This window comes from Peromyscus maniculatus, chromosome 9, assembly GCF_049852395.1.
Source record: "Peromyscus maniculatus bairdii isolate BWxNUB_F1_BW_parent chromosome 9, HU_Pman_BW_mat_3.1, whole genome shotgun sequence".
NCBI classification, from domain to species: domain Eukaryota; kingdom Metazoa; phylum Chordata; class Mammalia; order Rodentia; family Cricetidae; genus Peromyscus; species Peromyscus maniculatus.
This window is the reverse complement of record NC_134860.1, coordinates 18,855,644-18,882,470: the sequence shown is the minus strand read 5'-3', so window position 1 is coordinate 18,882,470 and position 26,827 is coordinate 18,855,644. Positions and strand designations below refer to the sequence as shown.

The 26,827-nt window shown below is 37.7% G+C and overlaps 1 protein-coding gene across 6 annotated transcripts in view; it reads left to right on the top strand.

Moving 5' to 3' along the window:
* Znf385d (zinc finger protein 385D) overlaps positions 1 to 5,665 on the top strand; it is a 345,072-nt gene extending 339,407 nt beyond the window's left edge. For all 6 annotated transcript variants that reach the window (XM_015989938.3, XM_076544446.1, XM_015989937.3 and 3 more), the window contains 3 exons: positions 95 to 273; positions 1,468 to 1,569; positions 2,729 to 5,665. In XM_015989938.3, the coding sequence (XP_015845424.1) occupies positions 95 to 273; positions 1,468 to 1,569; positions 2,729 to 2,962 (515 nt within the window). In that variant the 3' untranslated portion in view covers positions 2,963 to 5,665. The remainder of the gene's footprint in view (positions 1 to 94; positions 274 to 1,467; positions 1,570 to 2,728) is intronic.
* Positions 5,666 to 26,827: the final 21,162 nt, after the last annotated feature.

Below are 26,827 nucleotides of genomic sequence, written 5' to 3'. Positions count from 1 at the left end.
CAGCCTCAATTTTGGTGTTCCATTTGAAGGTTATCATTGATACAATATTTTTCTCTTCTTTTTGTTTTTGTTTTTTCCAAATATTTCCTGATAGGTACTAAGCACAAAACAATGCTAGAAGCCCGAAATGGAAGTGGGACTATCAAGGCCTTTCCTCGGGCAGGAATGAAGGGTAAAGGACCTGTTAATAAGGGAAACACAGGCCTCCAAAACAAAACATTTCACTGTGAAATATGTGATGTGCACGTCAACTCGGAAACACAACTCAAACAGGTACCATAAAACTGAAAACCAGAAGGGAAACCTGTGATCAGCCTGTGTATGTTCCTGTTCTTCTCACGTCTTTCTTTTCCATCCATCCACCTTCCCATCCATCCACTCACTCATCCATAATTCATTCATCTACCCATCCATCTACCCAGAAAACCATTCATATAACCACTCATCAAACTACACATTCATTTAAGTAACCACCCATTCACTTATCCATCAGTCCATTCATCCACCCACTCATCTGCCTATCATTCCAGTCATCTATCCACCTATTCATTCACCAGTTCATCCAACCACCTCTTCATCTACCCAGCAGTACATCCATTCATCTACCGACACCCCCATTTATCTTTTATTTACTGTTTATATTTTAGCATATGTTTACTTTAGTTGTTGAGGGAATACTAAAATGTAGTGGTTAATAAATAAAGCCTGTTGAAATTGTTGGCAATGAATTTGTCTGTTTCTTGTGTGGGCACTTTGGGAGGGGATAGGGTATTAGAACTTTTCTGTACTGAATTTTCCTATCGAAACTGTTAGTTTTCTTTAAAAGCCAATATACAATGTTCTAATTTTACTTATTTGGGTAGTTTTATGCTACAACTAATTTCATACTGTGCTGTTCCTTTATTTCACATACTTTCATTCTATGTATTTATTGTATGATATTTCTAATTCCTACAGCCACCTGCTGATGCAATGGCTAACAGTGGACACTCATTTGTGCTCCAAATAGCCTTCTAAAGAAAGTGGTGGTGCATTTCCAGCTGAAGGTTCAGTCCTCATATTGTGCTTAGTTTTTTATTTTTAGAATTTAAAGGGTTGGCATTTGGCTGCACAAATATGAGGATAAATATTAGTATGGAAATTCATTCTTGCCTGTCTGGGCATGTTTGTTTATTTGCACATAAAATTCCTGCAGACATCCTTTCCTCTGTAAATACTTTTTGGAGATGTGTGCTGTGATAAGGCAAAAGAAGAGGTGAAAAGAAAATTGTTCTATTTATTAAAAATATATTAAAATGAATAGTGTGGAAAGCTTAGGGATCCAAAGCAGAAGTGTACAGTGCTCTTTTCCTTTTGTCTTTGTGCATCTTGCATGAAATCAGCATTATTTCCTTCCAGGTAAAAACAATATTTGTGAAGTGTTGTAAATGTGTTTTTTAAAGCTGTCATTTTGATTGTTTTCTGTAGCACATTAGCAGTAGAAGGCACAAAGACAGAGCTGCTGGGAAGCCCCCCAAACCCAAATACAGCCCCTACAACAAACTGCAGAAGGCCGCGAATCCACTAGGGGTGAGTGACACTTGGCTTCTTCAAAGAGAATCTGAGGTCCTTTATGTCCCACAGTGTGCTTTAGAGGTATTTGGGGTGGAGGCTGTCAGTTACTAAGTAGGATAGATGTACTATACTGAAGAAAGTATTAACAGTTGAGTTTCATGTCCAGCCTGCCCTCCACCAATGGAACCCTGAGTCATGTGACTTGTTCCAGTGTTTGCCAGCTTTAACCTCAGCTCATCTATTTAAGCTGAGATTTGTCCCTGAGTACTAGAGAAAAGTCAGGTTTTTGAACTGAATGAGCAAACACTTAGAATGTGGTCTTGATGTTATCACACACTTTCAAAGGATATCAGAATTAAACAAGTCCTTAAATTGTTGTGTTAAAGTGGTTGTTAAATTTTGTCTAGGCATATTTGTTATGATATAGCCTCCAAAGTTTGTTATTTTAAAAACACTAGCTGGGCAGTGGTGGCGCACACCTTTAATCCCAGCCCTCCAGAGGAAGAGCAGGGCAGAGCTCTGTGAGTTCGATGCCAGACCAGTCTACAGGGCGAGATCCAGGACAGGCATCAAAACTACACAGAGAAACCCTGTCTTGAAAAACCAAAAATAAGTAAATAAATAAATAAATAAATAAATAAATAAATAAATAAATAAATAAATAAAATGAAAAATAAAAATAAAAACACTAACTCAAGGGTATGGTTTAGATTTTGTACAATGAAGAGTTGAAGGACATTTAAATGCCAGGAGAAATAGGTCCTAGAAAATGCCCTCTCACAATACATCAATATGCTTCCTAGAGTAGAATGCATGGCGATATAAATAATGTCATTTTTAAAACAACTATGTGCTGCATGACATTTGCTGAGTGTACAAAGATTAGCACAATAGTCTTCTGCACTTTTCTTCAAAAAGGGGACCTCCTGCGGAGGTATAAATTACAACTAAAATGCAAAAAATGGTTGATTTCATCTCTGGAAGATGCTTAAGCATGGTTGGTGGGCTAATGGGAGTTATCTTCAACCTTTCCGAAGAGATCAGCTCTACACTTTGCACTTGAATTTGGCCTTTCAACAGCACATACCTTTGTAGCTGGCCTACCATTTTGGATTTCAACTACAAACTCTAAAACTTTTGTTCTTGATTCTTTTAAAATTTCTTGTCGTTGCAGGTAAAATTAGTATTTTCAAAAGAACCTTCAAAGCCACTGGCTCCCAGAATTCTCCCAAACCCACTGGCTGCTGCAGCAGCTGCAGCAGCTGTGGCAGTGAATTCCCCCTTCAGTCTTCGAACTGCTCCAGCAGCCACCCTCTTCCAGACCTCTGCACTTCCTCCAGCCCTCCTGAGGCCAGCTCCTGGACCCATTCGGACCACCCACACTCCTGTGCTCTTTGCTCCTTACTGAATTCCGAACAGGAGGTGTACTGCAATAATTTTTAAGACAACAAAATGAAACTAAAATCAAACAAAAGAACTATGCAGTGTTTATTTATAGTTTAAAGTGTATCTGAAGAGCCAGGACTTTTGATAGTAAAATGAAAAGATTATTAAAAAAAAAAGTGTGGGGGCGGGACTTGGGGGAGGGGAGGGAAGGCGTGGCATTTTCTCCAAATTAAAGCATCTTTCTTGAACACTGATTGTTTTAGAAGTTATCTCCAGCACTGAATCATAGTGGTATCTAGAACTTCCAAAGTCTTTGTGACTGTGCTTTTTTGGACACCTGTTTCCCCTGCATTGTCTTTCCTGCTTTCTAAAACAATTATACATTGTCTAAGGGCATTAACTGGTTCCAATGTATATATAATAATTTACTCTGTAGATTATAATAATAATAATAATATATATATATATAAAACAAAAAAGCAACAAAAACAAAAGCAACACTGTGAATAGTAGTGCCCTTGCTGGTCCTCTGGCTATGACAGCAGTTACTGGGTATGTATCCAAACAAAAATAGATACAGTAGATGTCTTGTCCAACAATAGTGCTGTGTCTCAATCTTTGCCATTAGGTTTTAAAGAATTGCAAAAGGTAGAATGAACAGCTATTTCATACCTATAATCAGTAAACAAGCAAACAAACACCAGATGGTATCTTGGAAGCCTACATGGTCAGCACCCCCTTTCTGTATGCTTAGAGGTGGAGAGGCACCAAGAAAGACACTTCATCACCAAATACTAGTTTCTCACTCAGAACAGGCATTGCTGGAGAAAGTGAAGTGTTTGGAATGGCAATGTATCTGAAAACCAATCATCCCATGTGTCATGGACAAGTAGTAAGAAATCATTATCACTTTTTAAATTCTAAAAATGAGGAGCCATCAGAATCTCAGATGATGTAAAATGAGCACAGATCTACCAAAGCAGAGAAAATCAGTCATCTGCAATAACTCTTCATGTCATTCCAGTAGAGCCATAGCAAAAGGTTTTGCTTTAAATAGGAATGTATGAAGGCACACATAAGCATGAGCTATGGCTGTGTTTATTGTTATCTTTTTCCTACTGACATGACATAAATCCCTAACATACTTTTAAATGCTAGTACTGTCAAGAAAAATTAATCTGAGTTCATTGCACACCAATGATAGGACATCAACAACGTATATTAGCAAGGTCCCCTAGACCATCATTTCTCTAGTGGCATTGTGAGATAAGAACTGCCTTTGATATTTACCACAGAGCTGAAAGTAATTGATGTTTTATCTTTAAAAAAGATTTATCAGGGGAACATATATATATATATATATATGTATATATATATATGAATGTATGTATATTGTATATATGTTAGAAAGATTAAGAAAATAACTTATAAAAAGAAAATCTATATGAGATAATTCTATAACCACTCAGTGTTACATGTTATCATTACATTGGTAACAAACGGCATGAAATAGCTGTGCCTTTCATTTGTGATAAAGGCAGTATGCTTTTTCCCATAGAAAGCTAGCCTGCCCCTATGGATATGATGGGGCTGGATGCAGACAGATTATTGCATTCAAGAATGATAACTTTCGACAAGAGAACAAGAACAAAACATGTACACATCAGCCTTCTGTGACTTAGGATTAAGATAAAAAATTATTTTTGAAAAGGTTTTATAAAGACTATTTAAAGCTATAGGGATGGACTGAGTGTGGCCTTCCCGGAACTTCTTTTATCTCAATTGTAGTTCCCTTCAGAGAAGAATAGAGAATTAAGGAGTCCCTGGAGAGAGAGGTGTTTAGCACTTGTCATTTATATTTAAAGAATATGCATAGTGTGCTTGGTGCTGACTGTTCAATGTGGTCTTTTGAGGACTTTTCCAGTGTCTAGCTGTAGAATTTGTCATATATGTGTATCTTTAAAGCAGCTGGCTATATATATCTGTTACTTAACAAACAACCAAAACAACATTTCAAAAGAGGAAAGCAAAAGAAAGATTGTAAGCAAACAAATAAACATGAAAAGCAGAAGGAAAATAAGAGTAAGAAAATACAATCATTCCATCAGTCTTTGGTACAAAGATCTTTCAGACATATCTGCCATTTTTACATGGTGATTTCTCATTTACAGTCTCCAAAGTACCGCCTTCTGGTTTAGCGTGTATTTCTTTTACTTGTTTGTTTTTTGCCTATGGATGGGTGGGGCTAGTTCAGCCAGGTGGACTTAGTCACCAAGAGTTTGTTCGCATGTGACCAGCACTTGTAATTGTGTTGGATTTGAATTTTCTTATCTGATTGTTCACTGTATTCACTGCCTCTCAGCCCTTCCACCTGACAGGTCACTTGTGCTTACTACCAATGCAATTGCATTATAACGTGCTTCTGCTGTTCCTCCCATTTCCACCAACGTGAAGGAACCAGTCGGCAAGAAGTCAGGGCCCGTGGGTCACATGGAGTCCTGGGTCACAAGGCATTAATAACCTTGATGGTTTGCTGGGAACAAATAAATCAGCCATATTTTCTTCATCAGCCATATGAGAACACTCAGAAAAACCTGGACCCCGTCTGCCTCACTTTGCGACGGAAACTCTTTTGTTTAAATGGTCTCTTAAATTGGAGTTCTAAGCATAAGTTGTCTTTTATTCACTACCTAATAAAGGATGAAGCCTAACCATTGAACTTCAAGTGACTTCTCTGTGATTTCTTCCTCCTGCCCTATTTATTTATCTTCTCTCAGTCAGCATCTATTATTTTACAGACTGCTACAAAGCAAGAGTCTTTTCCCAGGGGAGTTTTCTTCAGGAATAAAGATTAACAGTTCAAATTCCTCAGCAATCGTACTATGAAAATCTCCAAAGGTGGTCTGACTTCAGGGTTATGCATCCCTTTCTGTATATATCAAACTTACCACAGTTAATGTAGGGTGAGTGCTTTACATTTCATTTGAAACAATATAAATACATTGAAAGAGCCAAGACCCTGCAGAAAGCATTTGTACTACTCTTCCAGAGAATTTAGGCTAGCACCAATAGTTGTTGGGGTACTACTGAGTTTCTCTTCTGCAAAGACAGGTGATAGGAACTCTGAAGAACAGTTATTTTCATTCCATAAGCAGACAAAGTGGCTTTTGGCCAATTCTCTAGTCACTGCCTCACTGGAAAGGACTGGTATTTTTTGTGCTGTTGGAAACTCTTACCATTACAACACAGCGTGGCTGTGTGACTGGAGCAATGATTTTGTTGGCAAGGAAAAAATTAGTGAAGACAATATAATATTTATTTAGAACTCAGGAGATGAAAAAATAATAAAACAAAGATTTTTTTAAAATTTAAAGAGATACCATTTTCAAGAAAATGTACTGGAGGGCTGGAGCGATAGCTCTGAGTTCATGTCATAGCGTCCACATAATGGGGTTCACAACTGCCTGTAACTCCAGCTCGAGGGGATCTAATGCTTCATGCCTAGAGGAATACCAGTCCTTCCACCCACCCACCCCACACAGATACATGATTAAAAAATAATAAAAATAACTCTTTAAGAAGGTAAGGTGGAAGTCTCTGTGGGAATGTCTGGGTACTTCTTCAAGCCACTGATCTAACAAGGTTCAACAGTTAGTTCTACTTGCAGCTCAGGTTGGAGTGAATATCTTCGTGTCTGTGTCTACTTCATGTTTCAACACTTCTGAAGAAGCCAGATCCTGAGAGCTGGGAACACAGGTCAGCTGGTAGACCTGTATGAGCCACCCAACATGCATAAATCCATGGATCTGATTTCTGGCACAAAACTGGGCATGGTGGCACATGCGCATCGGACCAGCACTTGGGAAGCAGAGGCAAAAGAACCAGAAGTTCAGGTTAAACAGCAAGTCAGAGGGGCTGCATGTGGCACCATTTTCAATGAAAAAAAAAAAATCAAACAGAAACCATACCAAAATTAGATCCAAAGTGGAAAGTGTAATGAAATCTAAAGGCCTCTATTTCTACGTGTGCACTGATGTATAGCTCTACCTTTCTGTATGGAAGCATGGGTAGCACTTATTAGTAACAGTTTTTATACAAGGCCCAAGCATGACAGACTGCACTTAAAGGGAGTTAGAGTCGTTTTAGCTGGTGGTCAGTTTAGCCTGCAGTGTCAGCCACTCAGCAGGCTGAGGAAAGAAAATCATAAGCATAAAGCCAGCCTTAGCAGCTTGGGTAGAGTGAGCTCAAAAAATAAAACTTAAGCGACTGGAAAGATGGCTCAGTAGCTTGGATCATCTGTTACTCTTGCAGAGGACCTGCACTCACTGCCCAGCATCCGCACAATGGCAAACAGTTGTTCACAACTCCAGCTGCAGGTGATCTGACACCCTCTTCTGGCCTCCAGCACCAGGCATGCACATGGTGTATGCAGGCAAAATATTCAAACATGTAAAATATTATAAATAAATCTTTTTAAAAGTTAAAGGTCCACAGTGCTGAGGACTGGCAGAATAGCTTAGAGGTTAACAGTGTTAGTCATCAAGAAATCCCTTGGGACCCAAATAGTGGAAAGAGAAAACTAAATCCTTTAAGTTGCTCCATTTCCTAGACACACACACACTCACACACACACACACACACACACAGAGAGAGAGAGAGAGAGAGAGAGAGAGAGAGAGAGAGAGAGAGAGAGAGAGAGAGAGAGAGATTGCCTTAGTTAAGGTTTGTATTGCTATAATAAAATACCATGACCAAAAGCAACTTGGGGAAGAAAAGATTTACTTCACTTCACTTCCACATCACAGGCCATCATCCCAGGAAGTCCTGGTAGGCATAGTTCATCAGAGCAGGCAGAAGCCTAGAGGTAATCTGAAGCAGAAGTTAAGGAATGCAGCTTTGGTTTCTTCCTCTTGGATTGATCAGCCTACTTTCTTATTCACCCCAGCGTCATCATCACAGAAATGGCACTGCCCACAGTGGGCAGGTCCTTCAACATCAGTCATTAAGCAATAAAATACCTCACAGAATTGCCTACATGCCAGTCTGTCAGAGACATTTTCTGAATTAAGATTCCCTCTTCCTAGATATGAATATGACATGATATGTTTGTGTTAAGTTTACAAAACAACAATCAGTACAATCAATAGTTTTAAAAACAAAAACTTGCCTAGCATGCATAAGGTTATAGGTCTACACACACACACACACACACACACACACACACACACACACACACACACACACTAAAGGCCAATCTGTATTGCAGATTTTGTCTCTGAGCAACAGGATAGTTCATATAGTTAAAAATTAGCTTGCTTTAAATTTATTAGTAAAGTACTGAGAGATTAAAGGCTAAGCCAGCTTAATATTTCCACATTAAAACAGTATTTCTTGAATAATCTCTGAAATAAAACTGCTTTTTTTGTAGTGAATAAAACAACAACTCAGCTACTTATACCATCTCATTCTGGTTGTATAGAGCACAGTAGGGCATTTATCTTCTCAATTAGAATATGTGCTTCATCACTTAATACTGGAGGAGTTGTTAACTGGCTCAATTTATATTCTTTTATTATAATCAAGCCCATCATATAATATGTGCTGTCTCTCTTTTCCTACATTGAATTAACAAATGTACAACAGAATCAGTGAGTATTTAAGGACCCCATCCCACTACTTAAGGCTTAATTAATTTTGTCTCAGTTTTCAGTTTTAGCCAAGGACTACCTTGCCCAGACCTTTTCTTTTACAGCTAAAACTGTTAGTTATTTCTTCCTGTCATGCCTGAACTGCATCCTGACATTAAAACCCTGTCTAGTAATTGCTGGTGTGCATGATAGAGGGGGAGACTTATTTCCAAAGCATCTCTTCTAGTCTTTCTTCTGTATCCTTCAGTAAACAGAAAGGCTTCTATGCGGAGGTGAAATGGATCGTTTATGTGGCAGGTCTCCATTGCCCACTTACTATGTCTGAGAATGGCATTCCAGCTTACAGTGAAAGATGGATTTGTTGATGTGTTTTCCCTATGTGGCTGTCAAAGTTGTTACTTCCAGGAATAGATTTATAGCTTACCAGAATAACGCATTATGATGTAGGCCAGGTTCATCGACAGGAAGAGCTCCTGTGTGCTAGAGAAGTCCATGTGGGTCATGAGAGATCCCAGAGTTTAAGGAATGGCCTCAAGGTAGAAGAGGAGTGCTTAGCAACATTTATTTTTGAAATTACTAAGAAACATCTCTAACAGGGAGATCTTTCCCCTTATAGCTGATGGAAATTCCTCCTTCCCAATGTCAGGGTTGACTGTACAAACTGCCAAATATATTTGAAATTGATTTAATCTGATCATTGTTAGTTTGATAAAGTTGAGTCTTAATGACCTGTCACATTTACTAACACTGTAGAACAGGGTAAATTCTTTCCATGAATGACATGCCATTTCTAAAGGCAATTTGTGGTAAGTTAGACTAAAATGATTGTGAGCTGACCTACCCCACAGGAATAAGGATCCCATGCAGCCAGGTGTCAAGTGGGAAGACTGGAAATGAGAAATAGAGGAGACAAGAAATAAAGAAGACAAAAGCAATGGCTGGGACTATGAGGTCTTGTGTAAGTTGATGACTTATGCCAAGCAAGATAATTCAGAAGGTCAGCATCAGATAAACTTTTAGGTTGAAAATGGCCAAGATCAACAGAGAGCTAAATTAAAAAATTTTGTTAAAGAGAATAAAGGATACCTCAGACACACCTGCCTCAAGATTGATAACCACAGCCCTGGGGGAAGAGTTGGGTCTCCAGAAGCCACAAACTTGACTGCTGTGAGCCACTGGATCCTTCCATAGACCAGCTTTGCCAAGTCTGCTCTTGGACAAGGACACAGAACTACAGTTCCCTTTGTCCTTTCCTCAGGGCCCTGAGAAAGTCTTGCATTGGTCTGGTTTGCCATAATGATATAGTAAAACAAACAAACAAACAAACAAACAAACAAAAAAACCTTAGTGACCCGTTCTAACAGTGCACCCTTATGTGCACAGAATGTTTTTAAATGGGCCTCTCAATGCTTTTCATTATTGTCATTTCTTTTAAAGCTGTGTCTATCGTGTTATTTTTAATGATTAGATTGACTTTATGTTCAGAAGACCTGGGACTGGAAAGATAGCTCAGCAGTTAAAGGCACTTGCTGTACTTTCAGATGATGCTCAGTTCCCAGCACATATATTGTGTCTCATAACCATCTGTAGCTCGTTCCAAGGGACCCAATGCCTGCATCTGACCACTAGATGCATGTGGTACACATACATACATTGAGGCAAACACTCATACACATAAAACTAAAATAAAATGAAAAACTCTAATTTTGCATGAGAACCATTACAGCTTTGAGGCACTGGAGGAATGAAAAATAGCTGCAATGTAGAGGATCAATGCTGTATACCAAGATCATTGTACTAGTAGTTAAAGTTGTGTACTCTGACCGTGTCTTTCACAGAACCAGGTTTTGAACTATGAAGTTGAGCCTTAATTTAATTGCAATACCAAGCAGGGTACAGAACATGAATGAAGGAAAATTATCAAAAAGAAAATATTCAGTAAGGACCAAGATAGTATTAATGTCAAACTCATCTTTAAGTTTTAGAGCTGTGAAATATAAATCCATTCTGAAATATATTTTTCCTTTTTATGAGGGTCTTGCTATGCAGCCCAACTGACCTGATACTCACAAGTAAGCCCAGGTTGGCTTTGAACTTGCCTCAACCTTCGACCTCTGTCTCCAAAGTACTGTGATTATAGACATGGATCACCACACCTGACTGAGAAATATTACAGAGTTTTGAAGCTTTCATTAGCATTTTTTAAATTGTATTAAGCATAGTGTGGGCTCTATTGCACCTTGTTAAGCCAACTGAAAAATCTATCATTGTATAATTATAGTATAAGGCACTCAGATTAGGAAAAGCACACATTGTATAAAAGCCTTTCTGGAATTGATGTAACTCTACTGTGGATTTGTGTTCAGGTTACCAGAAATGGGGGAGTATTGTTGGTATATTGGCTCTTTTGGGGGGCCTACCACCCAGTTCCCAAATAACCACACATGGAAGCTTATTCTTACATGTGAACGCTCGGCCTTAGCTTGGCTTAGTTTCTAGCCAGCTTTTCTTAACTTATCCCATCTACATTTTGCCTCTGGGCTTTTCCCATTCTCTTACTTCTGTTAATCTTACTCTTACTCCGTGGCTTGGTGTAGCTGGGTGGCTGGCCCCTGGAGTCCTCCTCCTTCTCTGGCTGCTAGCTCCCTTCTTTTCTCCTCCCAGATTTCTCCCTCTATATATTCTCTCTGCCTGCCAGTCCTGCCTATCCTTTCTCCTGCTTTGCTATTGGCCAGTTGTTTATTAGACCATCAGGTGTTTTAGACAGGCACACTAACACAGCTTCACAAGTTAAACAAATGCAACATAAACAAAAGTAACACACCTTAAAATGATATTCTCTAACAGGGAAGAAACAGAGTTATATTAATTTTTTAATTTTTATCAAATAGTTAAAATGAATTCAATTTGATGACATCTGACTTAAAATAAAAGATTATATTTTAATCAGTTTTGATATGTGTTGTGTGAACATATTGTGTAGTGGAAGAGAACCCAGTGGGTGGCCAAAGGATCTGGTACCAGTATAGAATGTCAGAAAACAGTGGCCAGGATTCCCCAGGATAACTCCCTTCATAATATGACAATTATTTTTTGACAAAATTTGAGTAATGATCAATAGTTACATAGATTGTACTAAAAAGAAACTGAATTTAGTGGAAATCCTTTGATACTCAAAATAGTTCCAAAATCAAAGCTTAGTTCTATAAATTTCAATAAAATTGTTTCAAAATGCAATTTGACAGTGGTCAAATCCTTACATGTTTGGGATGGATGACATCTTAGGCCAGAGCTACACTGATGTAATGGCATTAAGTGCTCTGTTTTTTTTTAAAACTGATGGCACATTTTAAAAAGATTTCTTCTTGGGACAAGAGAGCTTCAAGCTTAAATTTTTTTATTGAGTGCTTTTTAGTCATATTTTTTCACTTTTTTTCTCAGTGGGAAGCTCCTTTTCCTAACAGTTAAAATCTACATTTAATGTGGCATTTTTCTAGGAATATCTAATTAATGGAAGTTAATTTTAAACTAATTTCAAAGAAATTTCAGGGGGGAAATGTATGACAGAGCTTGCTGTATAACACAGACTGGCTTTAAATTCATGGCTCCCTTGTCTCAGTTCCCCAAGTGAGTCCTGGGATTAGGGACATGTGTCATCATGCCTGGCTTAGAGGAAATTTATTGCCCAGTTTATTACAAAATATTCAGTTCTCACAAACCTATATGCTTGGCTATTTTCATTTAAAAATTTCAAGATTCATTTATTTTATTTTATATGTGTGCTTTGACTGTATGTATATATGCACACCATGTGTGTGGTACTCTTAGATGTCAGAAGAGGTTGCTTTATTCCCTGGAACTAGAATTAAGGATTGATGTGAGCCAACATGTGGGTGTTATAAACTGAACCTAGGTCCTCTGCAAGAGCAACATTACTTTTAACCATTGTGCTTGCTTTCCCGCCCCCAAAATGATTATTCTTAACAAAAGAGTTGCAGAAAGCAAATCAAAACAGATGAAAAGCTAAGTACACCTATTTACTGACATGACAAGTTTGGGATTTTAGGCAGCATATCTAAACATAGCTTAATATATATGCATTTAATGAGAACAAAAGAGAGACAATATTCTTTTGTCTCATAAGCGGCTTCTTATAAACTTTGACATTTAATCACCATTTTAAAACTCAGTGCTTTTGAAATGATAAAAGCAGGGGCTATGGTTTACATGTTTGTAATTCTGAAAAAAATATGGGGAAATATTCATGTGATTTTTTTTTCTGTCTTGCATTACCATAAGTTTGAGAATATAGTCAGGCTTAGCAGGTAAACCAGGTAAAGTGCTTGCAAGGCATGTCTGAAGACCTGAATTCAATCCCCAGAACCCTCATAAAGTTTAAAGAGATAATGAACTCCAAAAATTTGTCTTCTGGCCTCACATGCACAAGTTTCTCATACACAAGCAAATAAATAAATAAGTAAACAAATAATTTGAAAAATTTTAAAGACAATATAATTAGGGCTCTGTCCACTATTAACCCCTTGGCAAGGTTTTGCCTCACTCAATTTAATAAGAATACTTTAGGGGGGGCTGGAGAGATGGCTCAGAGGTTAAGAGCACTAACTGTTCTTCCAAAGGTCCTGAGTTCAATTCCCAGCAACCACATGGTGGCTCACTACCATCTGTAATGAGATCTGGTGCCCTCTTTTGGCCTGCAGGGATGCGTGTAAGCAGAACCCTGTATACATAATAAATAAATAAATCTTAAAAAAAAAAAAAAGAATACTTCAGGTTGACAAAGGCATTGTTGACTGAAGATGTAGATCAGTGGTGGAACAGTTGTCTAGCATGGTTAAAGTTCTGCGTGTGAGCTCTAGCCTCACAAGGATACACAATGTCACAGATATCTGAGAGACATGCAGTAGCTATGATTATTAAAATAAGTAATCACACAAACAAAAGTGAGGATCAAAGACATTGACTTGTTGAATACCCAGCCCTATACTGGCCACCATGGCTCAGAGAAAATCACAGAGGGTGTGAGGAGGGCAAATATAAGAGCCAGAGGACAGGGATGATTGCTATGAAATGCTGTCTCCTGGAAGATAGCATGACCATTGCCCTCATGAACCACAACAGCCATGTTTACCTACACAAGACCTTCACAAGATGTATCAGTCTGTCCACACTTCACTGTGAATGGGGGCGGGGCGGCAGTCATTGGGAGCTCCTACTCCTCTGTAGCTAATAGCTACGGGAGGAAAGGGATTCATTTTTCTGCAGTGGTTTATCCCTGAGATAAGTTGGTCATGCTCTGATAAATAACCCCACCCATATTCCTGCAAGCAATCCTAATTAAAGCCAGTAATTCACAACAAAACGAAAACAACTTCTTGTATATAGTGTGCATTGTCAAATAAGAAATTGTGTATGTCTCTGTGTGTGTGTGAGAGAGAGAGAGACAGAGACAGAGAGAGACAGAGAGAGACAGAGAGAGAGAAGATAGGGACTTGCACATAGTCACTAGTCACACAGAGGGAGATTCTGATGCATCCCTTTGTCACATGGACTCTCCTACAGTCACTGGATACAGAGGAAGGTTCTCATGCATCCCTCCGCTACATATACTCCCCCATAGTCCCCAGTTGTACAGAGGGAGATGCTCATGCATTCCTTGGTCACATCAAGGACTACCTTCTCTGGTACTGAGCTTCCTTGCTATGTACTCATCTGTATATTGAGGGCTTGACCTGAGTAGAAGGGTTCCAAATGCTCAGGATGCCAACCTGTACCATTTTATTGGCCTGGGCACCCACCATCAGTGACTCTGCTCTTCTGTCAAAGGAGGCTGTGCAACCTTTCTCAGTGCTTCTAGATTTTCTCAAGGGGCCTTACACTTGAAATGGAGATTTTGTTGAAAAATTTTTACATCATAATTATTAAATGATGATCATCTATGTTATTATTACATTAATCTTTTCTTAATTATGGACATATAAAAGTGCCTTATGGTTGTCACTCGAGTAATATATTAAAAAACACTAAGCTGACCAGGAAACAAACATACTGTGTTTCATGCCAGTCTTTCTGTGTGGACATGTAGAAACACCTTCCCATATGTCAATCACTGTTCCTGTGTGATATGTAGTCAAGTCTCCCAAATGTCAACATCTCCCTAGTCTGACATGAAGCTGCCCATTTCATGTACAAAAATGTAAAACACAATACATTTTATCTCACCTGTGGTCCTGCACTAAATTAAATTTTGAGTTGTGAGAAATGAATGTTAATATTTATAAGGGGTTATCTGAACTTTTCGGTTTTAGTAAAAGATTCTAAACAATCATTTTATTTATCAAAATCACTCAAGTCTTTATTCTTCTCTTAGTCCACAAAATGAAAATAATTACTTATTTTCATGTTTCCCAAAATGTAATCCACAGTCAAAATATCCAATTTGAGAAATAGTTTTTTTTTCCCTTAAGTTTCTTTGGAAGAAAAAAATTACAAATGTTTATACATTCTACTTCATTCAGAAAATTCTCTTGAATGTCTTCCCATTACAGCACAGCAAACCCATACAACACAATCATTTCCAGGACTAAATAAAGGCTCTTAGTGACTCACAAACATGTCTCTTGAGTACATTGCAGAAGTGTGTTGCATGCAGGAAAGGTAAAGTTTGTTTTCCTTCATCTCTGGCCAGTGTTTGATTAATTGACCCTTCTTTCTGCCTTGTTAGAAAGACAAGAATCTTTTTTTTTCATTTGTTCCCTTACCGCCTTTTAGTGAGAAATCAATACAATCATTTTCATTTTAACTTTTAAACATTATGTTTGTATTTGGTGAAATAAAATCTCAATGTAGATGTGAGACTTAGAGACACTGGGCCTTCTTTCTACAGAGCTAAAATAGTCTAACACATTCCCAAACATGTTTTTAAAGGTCGTTTCTTTGTCGGTAAGACAGCTTAGTCAGAAAATTGCTTGTTGTGGATGACTGATGACCTGAGTTTGGTACAAAGGAAGAACCAACTATCAAAAGTTAACGTCTGACCCCCACAGAAGCTCCTCAGCATGCAGATGACTCTCACAACTATGGATAATGATATCTGCTTTCTCACACCGGTGGATAATCGCTGCTGCAGTGCCTGGTGTCCCCTATGGACACAACTTCTGTAAGCTGCATGCAGAGGACCTTTCCCTAGTATCTGGCCAGGTCCTCCAGCTATTAGTGTACAGCTACAGGGGTGGCCTCTCGGCTTTCCAACTCTTCCTACTCTTTCATTTTGTGTCTGCAAGTTTCTTCTGTTACTGCCTTAAATTCTTACTTCAGAGAGGCAGTCTCTACAAGGGGAAATGTTTTAGAAATAATAACTTCAGGAAAGGTTTCTGTCACCAGAATGTGGTCTCTGACAGATCAATGGTGAGTGGGATAGTATGAGCTTCATAGCATGGTATTCCAAAGACATTTAATTCTCTTGTGAATCAAAATCAAGGAAATAAGTGACTTTGGCATATAATCTGAGTTTCTGAACAGGAGAATTTGTCTTCTGCTAAACATAAAAATTGGATTTCTGGAAGAATGGTCAATTATATTTCATAGGAAAATGAGTCCTTATTTCTCTTGTTCATTCTTTAAATTAAATTGAAGATAATTGAAGAAATGTTTCTGAACATAGATTGGCTGAATATATTTTGATTCTTAAGGGGTTTGATATTCACTTTCAAATACTTACAACCTGCCAGTTGACATTTTGAAAAGAATGCATGCAAAAGTGTTGTACTGATACTCTCCACATTCAGGAAAAAGAGTTAGTGTTTAGAACTTTCCAGAGTGTCGTGACCACATATCCTTTACATGTACATTGGAAATAACGTTACTTAATTCACATGATATTAGACACCCATAGTTTACAAATGCTAAATACACAGTATCAAAAGTCTCATATTTTTGGGTTTTTTTTTTTTTAGAAATTTAAACTACAGGACTCTCCATGAGTTACTATTGAGCATCCCAAGTCAAAAATCCCTTGCCAAAATGAGATTCCGAAACTTGAATAACACACAACTTCACATTTTTCAGTGTGTAATTCAGGCTTTGTGAATAATATCTGGCCAAGTTGTTGGAAATTGCTCATGGTCTTTCTAAACATAGACTGGAAATTGTTTTGCTGAAGCTAAAACCAAATGTCAGCTAAGGTCTGATGCTGGAGAAACAATTAGAACATTACAGAATTATCTTCCTATTAAAGAGTTCACCTTCAAAAGCTAATTATCCATTTATCATGTTTTATTCATTAATTAAAATTCTTTTCGAGAGTGTCAGGGCAGTTCCGGTGGGCTGGCTTGTGGAGGAAAAAAATACATAAACAAATCCCCAATAAACTCTTGATTTATTTAGTCCTGAATATGGAACTTAATGGAAGCAAAATGCTCTCCAGGGTAAAAGAATAAAGTCTAGTTTTGTCATGGATTATTCTCTGTTTTTTTTATCTGGGTGAGAGGTGTACAAAACAGAAAGCCCAGTTGCAAAGGACTCTGGTATGAGATATGGTTATAAAGATTTACAAACTGGGGGAAAATATTATTTATGCAAAGGCACTGCCACTGAGGAACAACTCCACTGTTTTCCCGGAGCTCCTGAGAAAAATAACCAGAAATTTGAGTGAAACATCAGCAATTCACTCTCATAATTCTGGAGGTTTAAAGTCCCAAATCTTAGCAGTTTTGCTCCACCTTCCTAATGCTATGACCCTTTAGTACAGTTCCTTGTGTTGTGGGAACTGCCTCCCCCAACCATAAAACTATTTCATTGCTACTTCATAACTGTAATTTTAGTTACTTAATGTATCCCAATATAAATATCTGATATGCAACCCAAAGGGGTCATGACACAGATTGACAACCACTGCTTTAGAGATTTCCAGGTAGATAGTGTTCCAAGAATCCTCATCATCTTCTGTAGACTTCTTACAGTCTTTAGGGTCTCATGGGTTGCAATCACCTGATCTAATATTTGTTCTTGTCTTGAGAGATCTTCTTGTATACCTGTCCCTTTTATTCTCATAAGTTTACCAGGCATATTGGAGCTCAGAATCATCCCACTCCTGTGTGTGACCTGATTTAATCTAAATACATCTTCAAAGACCCTATTTAGAAACAAGATCACAATATTTGGTCCTCGGGGAGTTGCTTTGGGTCTTGTCCTTTAGAAGCAGAGACTGGAATAGAATTCTTAAAAGTTTTTGTGTGGCTGACATCACCCTCTCTGCAGCAAATGAGATCTGCAGAGAGAAACCAGGTAAGGGCTAGTTTTAACTTATTCTTCTGAAAACGGTATATTATTATTATCATATTCAGTGAATGACATAGTAAAGGATGTAACTGTGGTTAGACAAAATGACAATGGATACATTCAATTCTTGAGGATTTTGGCAAGGCAATGTATCTGCTACATTAAGGTCTCAGAGATGCTGCTCCATTTCAAGGTCAGAAATTTTCCATTTTGGCTTGCTCATACAATTTTTTTATTTTTGTTTTCTTTATTTATAAAATGAGCAGGTTGAAATAAGATTTTTTTCTGTGTGTCTAGTGTCCAGAATTTAACAAAATTAAGTGATTTATAAGGGAATCCCATTAAGAAAGAAACAGAAGGTTTTTCCTAGACAAGTGGCTGATATAAATTTAAAATAAATGTAATAAATTTATTATTTGTCCATCCATCTATTCCCTGATCCATCCACTCATGAGTCCTTCATAATTCACAGTTATAAGATACCCTACACAACATAGGATGAATGAGAAGGGGATTGAGACATATTTACTGATACACTCTATGTTAAATGAATATTGCACTTTGTCTTCTTCATAATAGGAACAAAATACTACTATGTCCCATGACTAATATGGAAAAAATATTATCACAAGGGTGGACCCATGTCTCCAAGATAATCAGGAAGCAAACTTCCATGATGGTATTTATCAACACAATCTCAGGGCCTGGCAAGTCTTTTTACTATCCAATTTTCCAGTCAGGATGTTTTTTTGTGGAGAATAGCAAAATTTCCTTAAGTCAAGTTAAGAAGCAGATAGATGGAATTCATTTATAGTAGAAGCTAAACTGTATAACTTTCCACACAGTTTAACAAAAATGGTGACAATAATGGCATGATAAAGAAGATGCTGGTGACTGAACTTGTTGTATGTCCAGAACAACTCAGTTCATTTTCTGTATTTTCCTTTGCAGAAGAGTGAAATTGAGACCTTTAGAACAATCAAAATCTACTATCCACATTTTCACTGTTCTTGTCAACATCTGTTGCATAAAAATTTCTAGCTCCCTTTCTTTAGTGTTTAGTGTATTGCAGTTGTTTTCCTAAAATGATGAGATTAATGCTAGAAGGATTGTTAATTACACAAGCACTGAGAGTCCTTGTCGAATATGAAGTCTTCAACAGAACATATCACTGAACCTAGACATTATAGATAGGGCATTCTACTGCCTCTTGTGTTTATGGGAAATGTCCCCAACCAAGACACACACACACACACACACACACACACACACACACACACACACACACACACATTTGTTATGGCTGTTTTTAGTAAAGTTTTCATAAGTACCTGTAAAATAGGACATATATAAATATTTAATAAGTAAAAATATTATGCAGACAAATAAAAAAATGTAAGAGTGTTTTGTTATCAGTTTATAAGATTACTGATATTATAAGATAGCTGAATTTAGGACTTGGTGGACACAATTTTGTAATATCAGCACTTCATAGAGCCAGTGGAAGGAGGATTGCAAGTTTGATGCAACTTTGACAACATAAAGAAATCTTGTATCATATAACGAGAGAGAGAGAGAGAGAGAGAGAGAATAGAAGGAAGAAAGGAAGAAAAAAGAAAGAAAGAAAGAAAGAAAGAAAGAAAGAAAGAAAGAAAGAAAGAAAGAAAGAAAGAAAGAAAGAAAGAAAGAAAAGAAAAGAAAAGAAAGGAGCAAAGGAAGGAAGGAAGGGAGACAGAGAGGGAATACTATAAAAGAGATACATTGAAGAGTTTACATGCTCAGGTAATCTCTGTATTCCACTTTAAGGACAAATCACACACAAAGTATCATGAAGCCAAATTATATTGACATCCTTACTGACATATTGACTTGCCCTCTTTGACTTGCTACCTATTGTTCTGGGAAAACCTTTAACTTTGGTACCAGTAGACATAAACAGTAAAATAGCATTGTTTGCTTTGGTGGATAACTATAGATTTCTGTGCAAACCACAGCCAACTTAGACTACAGAACATATTCCCAAAGTGTAGATTCCTTTCCATCATCTTCTAAATGTAAAATTAGATGTATACTGTTTTTAAAACACAGATTACCTACTTTTGCAGCCACACATTTCACAATGAGATAACTTCAAATCCCTGCTATATTGATGAAATTACCCAAACTTTATGCTACTTCTTGACTCTATTAACTTGGATAATTCGTATAATTATTTTATGTTCAAATTCATGTATTTCAAGGGAATACTAATGGCATACCTACACCATAGTGTTTTAGTGTTTTTACATTATATTTTAGGTACTAATAGTACTTATTTTTGTGGCCACAAAGACAGACTAGTTGGCTGAAACAATGAAATGGAGAAAGTATTTATTTTGGGTGATGATTTTAGGGGTAAAAATCCTGGCATTGAAGCAACATGACAGCTGGAGTTTACCTAATGGCTTGTTAAAAACTTGGTAGATATAGAATCAGAGTTCTCAGAGCAGAGTCAGAAACAGACACCATTTCCTAAGCCTGTCTTCAGCAACACTTCTGCTATTTATCACAAAGGCTGCCCAACCTCTTAAAGCAGTACCCATGTAGGCACATTAGTGGTGGTGGGAAGTTCACATTGAGACTCTTCATCCTTCATCCTTTTAAGCTCATGGCCATCTCATAATACAAAAGGCATTCATTTCAACTTCAAGAATCTCCATAAATTTAACAGTCTCAACATTGATTAAAAAAAATGCAAAAATCCCAAGACTCCTATGAACCTCAAGGCAAATTCTTGGCTTCAAGTTCCTATAAAATTAAAGAAAAATCAAGTTACATACTTTTAATATGAAATGACATAAAACAATTATTCCCCTTACAAAGGAGAGGAATGGAAGAAAAGTGCAATAGCCAATCTCAGTTGTCAACTTGACTGCATCTGGAATCAACCAAAACACAAGTAACTGGCCACTCCTGTGAGAAATGTTCTTGCTCAAATATGTGAAGCAGATAGACCTACCCTGCATTTGTGTAGTATCTTCTAGTCGCAGCCTAGAAAAAGGAATGTGGGAGAAGGAACCTGCCTTTTGCCTGTTTGCCATCGCTCTCTCTGGCAAGTTCATCTAACCTGTTGCTGTGCTCTTCCTTCACCAGTTTTGGAACAAACAGCTTTAGGGGCTCTCCAGGAGTCTCCAGGCCTTCAGTGCCAGACTGGGACTGCTGAGATATTCCACCTCAGGGACTTCACTACTCCTCAATACTTGGCCTCTTCAATTTGAGACCACTGTTGTTTTATTACCTGGACTATTCTCAGCATTCTTGTAGAGAATTCTGACGAATACAGATAGCAATAAAAGACTGCACCAAAGCAAAACTAAAACCAACCAGAAAAACATTAAGCTATGTAGTTTGGCCAGTATTTTGGACATGTGGAAGCCATGTTCAGCTATGTTTCTATGGACCTGCTATTTGTTACATACATGGCCTCTCTTTGGGGACTCCACATAAAGATCATGGCTTTCCTCAGCTGACAGTCTATGTGTTTGTCATCTCCAACATGCTGGACACACCACTGTAACTGAGGCATCACTATCCACACTTCATACATTGACATCTAAAAGCCACTCTGTACATAATCTGATCCCGCCAAATATTACCTAATTTTTTCTTTTATTTTTCCAATATATTATTTTCTATTGATTATTTGGGAGTTCCACTTCCCAGTCTTCCCTGCTCCATTCACCCCTGGTCCATCCACCCTTTGTGCCCTTTGACCTCCTCCAAATAAAAGAAGAAGAAATTTAAAAAAATAAAAGAAAAAAAATACCAAGTCCTATTGGGGAAAATTATAAAGGCCACTCCACGTAGTTAAAAGGAAGATTTATTTAGTGGATGACTTACAAATGAAGGAATGGATAGGTCGCGGGGGTCTGGGGAAGGCGTATAGCAATCCAGCGGTGTTCTCTGGAGCTCTGCACAATCAATCTCCACCATCCAGGGTCCAGGCACAGAGAGCGCGCCCAGAGCGAGCGCTTGCCCATCCAGCTCTCAGGTTTCCAGCACCTCCCCTCACCCCGCCTCGTAGGCGTGACAGTTGCCAGAGTCTCAATGGGGGTTGGAGCTTCCAGATCCAAGCTGGAATGGCTACCCACTACATCTCCCCCTTTTTGTCTAAATAAGAAGGTTCTAAACTAATACAAGACTATATACAAAGGAATGGTTATCAAATATTGTCCAGAAATAATGAGGGATAATGACCTAGATAAGATGTAACTACAACCAATGCAAACAATATCAAGCAAGAAACACATTCTAAAATCCAGAGAAGTATAGAGCATAGGTAAACGGCATGTTATAAAGATCATTCAAAGGTGTCCTATCCTAAAGAACCTGAATCTAATACTTAATATGTTCTATCTAAGATATTATATATACTAAGTTATAACTATAACTGCTAGTCTTCAATCCCATCAAAGACCTGAGAAGGAACATAATGGTACTTGAGAAATGGTAGACGGATGCAAGCAACTTCGGGAGTCTTGCAAGAGTAGACCAAGACAGCTGGCAGCCTGGACAGTCACCTAATGTTTCTCAGCATTGTTGGTGCATTCAAATTGGCTACAGGCCTAGAGTATCTGACAGACCATTTTCAGAAGCAGGATTTCTGAAAGACCATCTTACCCTGTCTTGGCAGAGTACAGTGGTCACTTTCCTTGTGTCCCGCTTGTCCAGAAAAGACAGCGTTGCATTTGTACTGTCAGCCATCAAGGCAAGGGCAGTTCTTTGCCCTGTAGGCCATTTTGTGCCAAAAAGACAAACTTCCAAATGGAAATGTCTTAGAAGCCCAACATTCTCTCGGGATCAATTGGTGCAGCCAGGAGCAATTGTGCCTCACGTCAACAGAATTCTAAGTTATTTAAATGCCATATTCTCTAGGTCTATGAAGTGTTTGAAGATTACCTGTCCATCTGACCTATGTATCTGTAAATCTGGATAACCTAACTAACGTAACTATAGAGATGACAGGCGACTATAAATCTATAAATCTTATCTACCGAAATAACCTAAGGACTAAGGCTTCACGTAAATAAGGTAAACAGTCTATAAGCAAATGTATGGTGAAGAACGATGACTTCAAAATTGTGACAATACACAAGATATTTATAACAGAGGTAGGAATATATAGTGCAATATGCAATATGACAATAATCTTAAATATATCTCAATATACCAAATATCCTAACAGAAGTAGAACATATATAAAGTATGACAGATATAAATTTACATTTGTATCAATATAAAAATGTTTCAAATAAGAGTAGAAATATATGTACATTATAACAAATATAGTTCTGTATTTGTATCAATATACAAATTATCTTAAACAGGAGTATAAAAATAGTTTATATTTGTATCAACATATAAGAATCTGTAACAGTACAAATTACAGTGCAAATTGTCTAAGGTTGCTATTTTACCAAGTTTGTTTACTAGTATATACAATGATTTACCATCATATCTTATACCTATCCGTTCCATTTCTCCCCCCCCCCTTTTTTTTTTACAATACTGAGTTAATATTTTCTTCCACCCCCAACCCTACAACCGTCATCCATAACCCTGAGAATTATGAAACCTAAGGGAGAAGGGGCGTCGTTTTCTTAGAATTGCTTCCTGCCGTTTAGGGGGTGATGTTATCTCTGTTGGGTACTGTGAGAAAGCTCAGATAGTTAAATCTCAGTTAGACTAACTGTAGGGTCTGCAGCAAGTTTTAGAGTAATGGGTAAGATTGTCTGAAATTCTGGCAAGAAGTGTAGTATGATGATGATCACCATGGCATCATTCTGGATTGGGTAGAGTTGTTGTTGTTGGGGCCCCATCTTCCTTCTGGTGACTTCTGAGATTGCTATTGGAAAAACTTATTTGTTATCAAAAATGGGAGGTTTGGATTTAAAGAGGACATAGCATGTAAGAAAGGATTCTGAGAAATCAAGAGTAAGCATGGAGAGAATTAGAATTTAGAAGACAATGGTCCCTTTTTATTGGTTTCCTTCTGTCTCACACCAGAGGGCTCTTCTGATATGGGACTGAAGAATCTCTTAAACTTTTCTTTTAGCAATATGCTTGGGTTTAGAGAAGGAGTGAGCCAATTCCATCTCCAAAGCCAGCTTGGCTATAATTGATTTGGAACCACAACTTTTCTAGATTGATAGAGAGAAAGATGTTAGACAGTGAGATTTTACCATGTGTAGATTGGTACCAATAGATTCTTCCTTTCTGCTGTAAACATCCGGATATCCAAGGCCTTATGAGTTTTGGAAGATGGGTATTTCCATTATCCTGGAAAGACAAAAACAGAACCCTACCCCACCCTTTGACTGTTAAATTTTTCTTACAACTTGTAGAGATGTCACATTGGTGGATGATCTTTTACTTCTCTTCATCAAGGGGTTTTTCCTGTTCGAATCAGATTTTTATTAATTTTGTTGGTATCCATAGCTTTTCTTCTCCTGCAGAAACAAAGGCAAAACCCCTTCCCCAACGTAGAACATATCCAGGTTTCCATTCTGAGGTCAGCACATCCTTGAAATAAACTGGTTGGTTTAGCTCAGGAGTTTTGTCTATCGTCCAATGTCTCTCCGCAGCTGTTGTTCCTTTCTCATTAGCATTGAGAAAATTCAAGGTTAATAAAGCACTATGCAGTCTATTTCTAGGAGTCATTGTTACCTGTTGCTGTTTATTTAGCATATCCTTTAAAGTTCGATTGGATCTCTCTATGACTGCTTGGCCTGTGGGATTGTGTGGTATACCTGTAACATGCTTTATATTATAATAAGCAAAGAACTGTCTCATTTTATTGGAGATATATGCTGGGGCATTGTCTGTCTTAATTTGTACAGGTATTCCCATGATGGCCATAACTTCTAATAGGTGTGTAATCACAGAATCAGCCTTTTCAGAATTCATAGGAGTTGCCCATTGAAATCCTGAATAGGTGTCAATGGTATGATGTACATACTTTAATCTTCCAAATTCTGCAAAATGAAACACATCCATCTGCCAAATTTCATTTCTTTGTATACCTTTTGGATTACTCCCTGCAGGTAATGGAGTTTGGTTATAGATGGAACAAGTAGGACATTTTTTCACAATATCCTTAGCCTGTTGCCAAGTGATGGAGAAATCCTTCTTCAAACCTTTGCTATTTACATGGTGTTTCTTATGACATTCTGAAGCTTCTAGCACATTACCTATTAGTAACTGATCAATCTCATCATTACCTTGTGCTAAAGGTCCTGGTAGACCTGTATGGGATCTGATATGTGTTATATATATAGGATGTTCCCTTTTTCTGATGATTTCCTGCAATTGTATGAATAATGAAGTTAATTCTGTATTATCAGGAATAAATTCAGCAGTTTCAATATGTAAAACAACTCTCTCTGCATATTGAGAGTCAGTGACTATATTGAGGGGTTCTGTGAAGTCCATCAGTACCATAAGAATGGCATACAGTTCTGCCTTTTGTACAGAGCTATATGGACTTTGTACCACTTTACTTAAGTCTCCTGATTTATATCCTGCTTTCCCTGATTTATTTGCATCAGTGTAGAATGTGAGGACTCCAGAAATTGGCTTTTGTCGTACAATGTGAGGAAGGACCCATTCAGTCTTCTTTATGAATTCTATTCTCTTGCTTTTGGGATAGTGGTTGTTAATCTCTCCCAAAAAGTTACTGCAGGCTCTCTGCCAGTATTCATTATCTTTCCATAGTGATGAAATTTCCTCATTAGTTAATGGTACTACAATTTCTGCTGGGTCCATTCCTGTCAACTGGAGAAGTCTTAATTTACCCTTTTGAATCAAATCAGAGATCTTTTCTATATAAGTCTTTAATTTCTTATTTGGTTTACGTGGTAGGAATATCCATTCCAATATAATATCTTCCCTCTGCATCAAAATACCTGTTGGGGAATGTCTGGAAGGGAATATGACAAGAATGCATTTAAGTTCTGGATCCACACGATCCACATGTGCTTCTCTAATTGTCTTTTCTACTAGAGCCAATTCCTTCTCAGCTTCAGCTGATAATTCTCTTGGACTATTTAATTCTTTGTCCCCTTCTAGAGTATTAGCCAAATTTTTTAGTCCATCTTTGGGTATTCCCATGATACCCAGTAAGTTGGAAATGCTTCCTAATAACTTTTGAAAATCATTAAGAGTCTTCAATCTATCTCTTCTTAATTGTACCTTTTGGGGTCTAATTTTTTGTAGCTCTATCTTATATCCTAAGTAATTAATAGAATCTCCTCTTTGTATTTTTTCAGGAGCAATTTGCAGTCCCCAGCGAGGCAAAACATTTTTTACTTCTTCAAACATGCTTTCTAATGTATCTAATTTTGGATCAGCTAATAGGATATCATCCATATAGTGATAAATTATGGATTGTGGAAACTTTACACGAATTATCTCTAATGGTTTCTGCACAAAGTATTGACACAAAGTAGGGCTGTTTAACATTCCCTGTGGGAGGACCTTCCATTGATATCTCTTGACTGGCTGAGAATTATTATAATTAGGTACTGTGAAGGCAAATTTTTCTCTATCATTTTCCTGTAAGGGTATGGTAAAGAAACAGTCTTTTAAGTCAATAACTATTACAGGCCATTCTTTTGGTAGCATAGAGGGCAAGGGGATCCCAGTCTGTAGGGAGCCCATTGGCTGAATTACTTTATTAATAGCTCTCAGATCTGTCAGCATTCTCCAATTACCAGATTTTTTTTTTAATAACAAATACAGGAGAATTCCAAGGGCTGGTAGATTCTTCAATGTGTTGAGCATTTAACTGCTCTTGAACCAGCTGTTCTAAAGCTTGTAGCTTCTCTTTTGTCAAAGGCCATTGTCCAACCCAGACAGGTTTATTAGTTAGCCATTTTAAAGGTAAGGCAGTTGGTACTTCTGAG